Here is an 8622-nt window from a genome sequence, read left to right as displayed (position 1 = left end):
AGCTTCTCTGCTTGGCACCTAGGCCTTGCTTTCACCCCCTCTATTCAGAGTGAAGATGAAGATTAAACCATCTTTAGCCCCAAAGGTTTTGTCCGCCCTGAGCTCAACTGAAGACACCAGTGCTAGTGGTGAAAGCACTCCTCCCCGCACTGCCAAGACTTCTACCTCCTGGTAGCCTGGTCCACCAATTCTTTCCGGCCCAGGTTTCCTCCTCAAATGGAGCCCAGCAGGGCCAATTCTCCCCAGCAGGAGAACCCACACAAGAAGGCTAAATACTGCGGCTGCAGCACAAGATGGGGAGGCTTAAGAGTTGACACCTAAGTTAGTGGACAGGGCCGGCTTTAGGCCTATTCAACCGATTCCCCTGAATCGGGCCCCGCGCCTAAGAGGGCCCCGCGCCCAAGCCCCGGTACAGTGTACCGGCAAGAGCCAGTGCGCCGTACCAGGGTGGCCCGGCTTCCCCAGGGGGCAATTTAAAGGGCCTGGGTAAATTGCCACCAGAACCCCACTGCTGGAGCCCTGGGGTAGGGCTGTGGGGGCTATTTAAAAAGTCCGGGGCTCCCGTTGCTTCTTCGCCCCGGCCCTTTAAATAACCGTGGGAGCTCCGCCGCTTCCCCAGGGTTCCCTCAGCTATTTAAAGGGCCGGGGCGGTAGAAGCAGGGGAGCCCTGGGCCCTTTAAATAGCCCCCAGAGCCCTGGGGTAGCGTGGGGCTCTGGGGGTTATTTAAAGGGCCAGGGTTCCAGCTGCCTCTGCTGCACCCCCTGCCCGCACCAGCCCCGCACCCCCTGTCCTGCCTGCAGCCAGTCCCTGTCTCCAGCCTGTTCTGCACCCCTTGCCCTGCCTCCAGCCCCGCACCCCATGCCCTGCCCGCACCAGCCCCTGTCTCCAGCCAGCCCCGCACCCCTTGCCCTGCCTGCAGCCAGACCCATGTTCACTGGTGCCCTGCAGTTCCCAGGGCAGTAACCCTGCACACCTGCTTCAATGAGGGGGGCAGGGAGCAGCTGGGACCCAGACATGTGCACACCGGGTGACCAGACAGCAAGTGTGAAAAATCGGGACAGGGGGTGGGGGGGTAATAGGATCTTATATAAGAAAAAGACCCAAAAATCGAGACTGTCCCTATAAAATGGGACATCTGGTCACCCTAGCACACCTCCAGGGAGTGGCGGGGATCCACACATGTGAAATGGAGCTCATTAATAACCGATCAAAGGGGTAAACAGTGAGGTGGCATAGTTTGCAGATGATACTAAACTGCTCAAGATAGTTAAGACCAAAGCAGACTGTGATGAACTTCAAAAAGATCTCACAAAACTAAATGATTGGGCAACAAAATGGCAAATGAAATGTAATGTGGATAAATGTAAAGTAATGCACATTGGAAAAAATAACCCCAACTATACATACAATATGATCGGGGCTAATTTAGCCACAACAAGTCAGGAAAAAGATCTTGGAGTCATCATGGATAGTTCTCTGAAGATGTCCGCGCAATGTGCAGAGGCGGTCAAAAAAGCAAACAGGATGTTAGGAATCATTAAAAAGGGGATAGAGAATAAGACTGAGAATATATTATTGCCCTTATATAAATCGATGGAACGCCCACATCTCGAATACTGCGTACAGATGTGGTCTCCTCATCTCAAAAAAGATATACTGGCACTAGAAAAGGTTCAGAAAAGGGCAACTAAAATGATTAGGGGTTTGGAACGGGTCCCATATGAGGAGAGATTAAAGAGGCTAGGACTCTTCAGCTTGGAAAAGAGGAGACTAAGGGGGGATATGATAGAGGTATATAAAATCATGAGTGATGTGGAGAAAGTGGATAAGGAAAAGTTATTTATTTATTCCCATAATACAAGAACTAGGGGTCACCAAATGAAATTAATAGGCAGCAGGTTTAAAACAAATAAAAGGAAGTTCTTCTTCACGCAGCACACAGTCAACTTGTGGAACTCCTTACCTGAGGAGGTTGTGAAGGCTAGGACTACAACAGCGTTTAAAAGAGAATTGGATAAATTCATGGTGGTGAAGTCCATTAATGGCTATTAGCCAGGATGGGTAAGAAATGGTGTCCCTAGCCTCTGTTTGTCAGAGGATGGAGATGGATGGCAGGAGAGAGATCACTTGATCATTGCCTATTGGTCCACTCCCTCTGGGGAACCTGGCATTGGTCACTGTCGGTAGACAGGGTACTGGGCTAGATGGACCTTTGATCTGACCCGGTACGGCTGTTCTTATGTTCTTATGTTCTTATATATGACGCAATGTACATAATATATAATTTTATTATTTATATAGTTATGGAAAGTAAATAATACATGGAAGAAATGAAAGGCTTTTTTTTACGTTTTTTTTTTTTTAGTCATCCCTGCCGGGGCCCTGCCGAAAATGTTCGAATTGGGCCCCGCACGTCCTAAAGCCGGCCCTGTTAGTAGAGATGCTTAAACTTTGTCTCTTCAGTGTGAGGCCAGGGATTGCTGAACCCCGGCTGCCCACCGCTCAGTGGCAGTGCCCCAACCCTGGTATGGCCAGAAGGGGGCACCCAGATGGGCCGGAAAGGAGCAGCCACAGAAGGCTTGTACCAGGTCTCAGCCACTGGAAGAGGCTTTTGTTTCTTTTTCTCCTTCCTATTTTTTCCTTAATTCTCTAGAGGGTTAAACACATCTCCCTGCGCAGCGAAGATGCAGGTAGAGGCTTCTACCTACTGGTAGCCAGGCGCACCTTTCGGCCCTTTGGCTGCACTCAAGTGGCTGACTATTGCTAGGGCCCTACCAAATTCACAGCCATGAAAAACGTGTCATGGACTGTGAAATCTGGTCTCCCCCTGTGAAATCTGGTCTTTTGTGTGCTTTTGTCCTATACTATACAGATTTCACGGGGGAGACCAGCGTTTCTCAAACTGGGGGTCCTGACCCAAAAGGAAGTTGCAGGGGTGTTGCAAGGTTATTTTAGGGGGTCGTGGTATTGCCACCCTTAATTCTGCACTGAGTTCAGACCTGGGTGGCCAAAGGGTGGCGGCTGCGGACTGAGGGCTCAGCTCTGAAGGCAGCAGCACAGAGGTAAGGGTGGCACTACCATATCATGCCATGCACTGCTGCCGGCGGTGGCTCTGCCTTTAGAGCTGGGCTCCTGGCCAGCAGCCACCACTGCCCAGCTCTGAAGGCAGTGCCACTGCCAGCAGCAGCAGCACAGAAGTAAGGGTAGCAGTACCTCAACCCCCCCACCCCAATAACCTTGTGACACCTCCCCCCCCCCAACTCCTTTTTGGGTCGGGACCCCTCCAGTTACAACACCCTGAAATTTCAGATTTAAATAGCTGAAATCATGACATTTACGATTTTAAAAATCCTATGACTGTGAAATTGACCAAGATGGACCGCGAATTTGGTATAGTCCTACCTATTGTGTAAAAGCCACAATGGCAGCCAGGGAGCAGCAAAAGTGACTCAGGTGGGATTTGAACCCACAACCTTTGAATAACTGTCTTAATGCATAGAGGCCAGGCACTACTCCTTAGAAGTCCAACATGCTATCCATTGTGCCACAGAGCCCTCTATAGAGCAGTGGAGCTCCTCTCCTCTCTCTATTTGGCAACACATCCTTGCTGTGGTAAAAGCAGGGGAAGAGCTGAGGAAAACACCACACTTGTTTGGCATTGAACCCAGACAGACTGCCTAGAAAACAGCCATCCTAACTGCTACACCCCCAGTGCTACTCTGATAGTTGTCCTCAGGACCCATGAATATACATTACCTAGAGCAGGGGTGGGCAAACCTTTTGGCCCAAAGGCCACATCGGCGTTGAGAAACTGTATGGAGGGCCAGGTAGGGAAGACTGTGCCTCCCCAAACAGCCTGCACCCCCATCCACCCCCTCCCACTTCCCGCCCCTTGACTGCCCCTCTCAGAACCCCCGACCCATCTAACCTCCCCCCACTCCCTATCCCCTGACTGCCCCGACCCCTATCCACACCCCCACCCCCAGACAGGCCCCCCCGGGACTCCCTTGCCTATCCAATGCCCCCTGTTCCTCATCCCCTGACTGCCCCCCCAGAACCTCCGCCCCATCCAACCACCCCCTGGTCCCTGTCCCCCGGTACCCCTGCCCCTTACCCAATCTCCCTCCCCCTTACCATGCTGCTCAGAGCAGCAGGAGCTCGCAGCCCCACCGCCCAGCCAGAGCCAGCCACGCCACCCGCACTGCCCGGCAGGAGCGGTGGACCAGACCACTGGCAGCGCGTCGCACTGAGACTGCAGGGGAGGGGGACAGCAGGGGAGGAGCCGGGAGCTCAGGGGTTGGACAGGCCGGATGTGGCCCGCGGGCCGTAGTTTGCCCACCTCTGTCCTAGAACCTTTCTTCAGCCAGAGTGCAGCCAAAGTGACACTGTCAGGGTTCAGTCACTATACCACTGTTTTTTTCACTTCACTCCAAGCGTCCGGCGCTGGCCGGTGGCTGCCCACTCTGGGGACAGTCTCAGGTGGGCACTTTCACTGGGGCGCTACGCCAGCCAAAACATAGAAAATAACTATCATCAAAACAAAACAAAACTATTTTAAATGACAACACAAGACACCCAGGCCTTACCTTGTACTGCTGGGTGGCCTCCTCTACTGGGAAAACAGTGTGAGCTCTGTGAACTTGCGACTCTCTGCAGATCACACAAATCAGTTGGTGATCCGTGTCACAGAAGAGTTTCAGGGCCTCCCGGTGTAGCTCACACCCTTGCTCCCCTCCTGCGGTCACCGTGACCTGGAAACTCAGCTGCCTGGCTATTTCCACAACTTTCCCCAGCTCCCTGTTGGGCCTGAAAAGCTTCTGCTGGGCCGTTTCTCTGCACTGCGGGCAGGAGAAGTTTGTATCTGTCTCCCCCCAGCACTGACTGATGCAGGCTCGGCAGTAGTTGTGCCCACAGTGGATAGACACCGGCTCTTTGAAATACTCCAGGCAGATGGAACAAGAGAGTTCATCCTGGAGACTTAGTACAGGGCTGTCTGCGGCCATGGCTGCGTGACAGGGTTAGTTTCATTTCCTTGTGTTCCGCCTCTGTTCAGCCTATGGGGCGTTCCCCTTAGATCTGGCTGATCTGCTGCTGTTCCTGTGAGCTGTGGCTGAGAGTTTCAGTCTGGGGAGGGCTCTAGTCTGGGGAGAAATGTGACTCTTTCTGTGTGCAGGGAACCATGTCAAATGCCCAGCAGTGATGCTCAGGGAAACAAATCAATCTCTGTCTGGTGTTTTAGCGGGGTAGAGTGGAGGAGTTTCGTAAGAACATAAGAACGGCAATACTGGGTCAGACCAGAGGTCCATCTAGCCCAGTATCCTGTCTTCCGACAGTGGCCAATGCCAGGCGCCCCAGAGGGAATGAACAGAACAGGCAATCATCAAGTGATCCATCCCCTGTCGCCCATTCCCAGCTTCTGGCAAACAGAGGCTAGGGACCCCATCCCTGCCCATTCTGGCTAATAGCCATTGATGAACCTATCCTCCATGAACTTATCTCGTTCTTTTTTGAACCCTGTTACAATCTTGGCCTGCACAACATCCTCGGGCAAAGAGTTCCACAGGTTTACTGTGCGTTGTGTGAAGAAATACTTCCTTTTGTTTGTTTTAAACCTGTAGCCTACTAATTTCATTTTGTGACCCCTAGTTCTTGTGTTATGAGAAGGAGTAAATAACACTTCCTTATTTACTTTCTCCACACCAGTCATGATTTTATAGACCTCTATCATATCCTCTGCTTATTCGTCTCTTTTCCAAGCTGAAAAGTCCCAGTCTCATTAATCTCTCCTCTTATGGAAGCTGTTCCCCCCTAATAATTTTTGTTGCCCTTCTCTGAACCTTATCCAATTCTAATATAACTTTTTTGAGATGGGGTGACCACATCTGCATGAAGTATCAAAGAATACCAGGGTTGGAAGGGACCTCAAGAGGTCATCTAGTCCAACCCCCTAATTCGAGATGTGGGTGTGCCATGGATTTATATAGAGGCAATATTAGGGTTACCATCCGTCCGTATTTCCCCGGACATGTCCGGCTTTTGCGTCTCTAAATAGCCGTCCGGGAGGAATTGGTAACAAGGTTAAAAGGTCCAGGATTTTTCCCCTCCCCTCCTTCCCTCCCTTCCATGCAGAGTGCGGCTGCTGATTGGGCGGCTGGGCAGGATTGAGCCACTCCCATTGGCCTCCAGCAGCCAGAGCCCTCCCCTGCTCCCCCCTGCAGCGTGTTTTGCCTACACGTGGACATGAGCATGGTAAGGGGAGTCCCAGGGGGCAGTCAGGGAGCGGGGGAGTGTTGGATGGGTCCCCGGCCCCTCCACCTGCCACCCCCCCTCCATGCACCCTCCCCCCGTGAGTCCCCCCCCCCCGCCTGCCTCTCCCATGCCTGCTTGTACGGCCAGAGCAGGCAGCAACTGCTGTCTGCTGCCCCTGGGTCCTAGTGCCCCCCATCCACAAATGGCAAGACAGGCTGCTCTTACCCTGCCCTTCCACCCTAGCCCTGAGCCTCTCCAACGCCCCAAACCCCTCAGCCCCAGCCCCAACCCTCATCCCCCCGCACTCTAATCCTCTGCTCCATCCATGAGCCCCCTCCTGTATCATGAACCCCTCAGCCCCAACCCTCATCCTTCCGCACCCTAATCCTCTGCCCCAGCCCTGAGCCCCCTCCTGCATCATGAACCCCTCAGCCCCAACCCTCATCCCCCTGCACCCTAATCCTCTGCTCCATCCCAGAGCCCCCTCCTGCATCATGAACCCCTCATCCTCAGACCCAACCCTCATCCCCCCACCCCCTATTCCTCTGCCCCAGCCCTGAGCCCCCTCCTGCATCATGAACCCCTCATCCTCAGCCCCACAGCCCTCACCCTTGCACCCCTCCTATCCCCAAACTCCCAAACCCCTCCCCCTTCCCACACCCCCCCGCCCTCAAACTCCCTCCCAAAGCCTGCACCCCCTCCCTTTGCACCACCTCCCACCCCCAAACTCCATCCCAGAGTCTGCACTCCTCACCCCCTCCTGCACACCCACCCCCTGCCCCAGCCCAGAGCCTGCACCCAGCACCCAAACTCTATCCCAGAGCCTGCACCCCTCCTGCACCCTAGACTTCCTCCCCCCACCCAGGACCTGCACCCCAGACTTCCTCCCCCCACCCAATCCCCCTCCCAGAGCCTTAGGCAGGTGGGGGGGGGGCGGGTTCTGGGCACCACCAAAATTTCTACAACCCTGCCACCCATGCGAGTGGATAAGCGTCGGGGCAGTCAGGGGACAGGTAAGTTCCTAGGGGGGCAGTTAGGGTGGGGGGTTCTCAGCAGGGGGCAGTCAGGGGACAAGAAGCGGGGAATTGGGGATTTTGAGGGGGGCAGTCAGGGGGTGGGAAGTGGGAGGGAGTGGATGGGGCGGGGCGGGGCTAGTGCAGGGCTCCTCCCCCCCCAGTGTCCTCTTTTTTGATTGTGGAAATATGGTAACCCTAGTGCAGGAGGAAATTTGGGGGCCGGAGGGTGTGTTTGGGAGGCTGGGGTGGGTGCAGGCTCTGAAAGTGGATGGGGGGTTTGGTGCTTACCTGGGGCACCCCGTCCGGCAGCGGTTCCTAGGTGGGCCAGGCCGGGGGGTCTCTGCACGCTGCCGTCCCCAGGCACCGCCCCCGCAGCTTCCAATTGGCTGCAGGGGTGTTCGGTGCCAGGGCAGCACGCAGCGGCACAGCCCCCCCAACACAGGCTGCAAGGACATGCCGGCAGCCACATGGAACGAGCGCGCAGGAAGCTGCTCAGTCCCGCTGCGCTACCAGGTGGCAGCGGGAGCCCCTGGGCTGTTTTAAATCGCCCAGGGGTGGCAGGCGGGGCCGGGAGATGCGCAGGGGTGGGAGCAGGTGGGAAACTTTGCTGGAACCAGGCCCCCGGGCCAGGAATATTCCTGGTGCCCGGCACCATGGGCCCATAGAACTCGCTGCCCATATAAAGAGACTATTATAACAGAGCTGGATCACGGAGCTAGTAGTTGAGGTTGAGAAGCCCCTTCTGTTTAATATCAGGTCTTCTAAGTGCTCTGAAATGCTCATTACACAGATCTGTGAAACATAAGCTACTGGAAACTAGGAATTACACTTAAGGTACATGCCACCCTCTTTGAGGGCTAGCCAGAATGTGCGGGGAGGAAGCTGGCTTGGAAGGGAGGGGCAGACCAGGTGCAACAGGACTGAGGCATGGTTGGGAACTAGGGGACCAGATTGCAGGGGGAAGTGGGGGCCGGGGACCCAGCTCTCTATGTGTAAGGGGACTGTTGCCCCCTTACTAACATTCAGTGGGGGTGTTTTGATTGGCTTGCTCCCAGTACTAAAAGGGGAAGGGTCGATGGCAAATCAGGAGCCTGAGACTGACAGTCCCCAGGAACAATGGGGAGAGGCCAATGCTCCAGATCAGCCTGATTGACAGGGTGGGCAGGCTAATCAGAGGGTCAGGAGGCCAGGGAGGTCCCGTCCTCCGTGTGAGCTGAAATTGCCTGGGTCAGACTGAGTGGGGCCGAGCTAAGGAGAAAGCAGGGGCCCAGGCTGAGCTGGAGAGCAGAACCGTGCCAGATCCAGAGGGGCCAGAGACGCAGCCCAGGGAGAGCAGATCGTGTGCTGGGAGCAGAG

At 54.9% G+C, this 8622-nt stretch overlaps 1 protein-coding gene and 1 non-coding gene across 2 annotated transcripts in view; both read right to left on the bottom strand.

The window, feature by feature from the left end:
* Positions 1 to 5028, bottom strand: part of LOC115271404 (zinc finger protein RFP-like) — a 7363-nt gene extending 2335 nt beyond the window's left edge. Inside the window, exon 1 of the mRNA XM_029913876.1 lies at positions 4588 to 5028. Coding sequence (XP_029769736.1) covers positions 4588 to 5004 — 417 coding nt within the window. The 5' untranslated portion in view covers positions 5005 to 5028. The remainder of the gene's footprint in view (positions 1 to 4587) is intronic.
* On the bottom strand, positions 3447 to 3555 carry TRNAR-UCU. The gene is made up of 2 exons: positions 3519 to 3555; positions 3447 to 3482 (listed from the first exon to the last, which is right to left on the bottom strand). It is a non-coding gene; the product is annotated as a tRNA-Arg (tRNA).
* Positions 5029 to 8622: the final 3594 nt, after the last annotated feature.

Source organism: Terrapene carolina, unplaced genomic scaffold (genome assembly GCF_002925995.2).
Source record: "Terrapene carolina triunguis isolate 2854851 unplaced genomic scaffold, T_m_triunguis-2.0 Scaffold1016, whole genome shotgun sequence".
In the NCBI taxonomy this organism is placed as follows: domain Eukaryota; kingdom Metazoa; phylum Chordata; order Testudines; family Emydidae; genus Terrapene; species Terrapene triunguis.
Note: the sequence above shows the minus strand (reverse complement) of the source record. Positions and strands in the feature narration are given on the sequence as shown.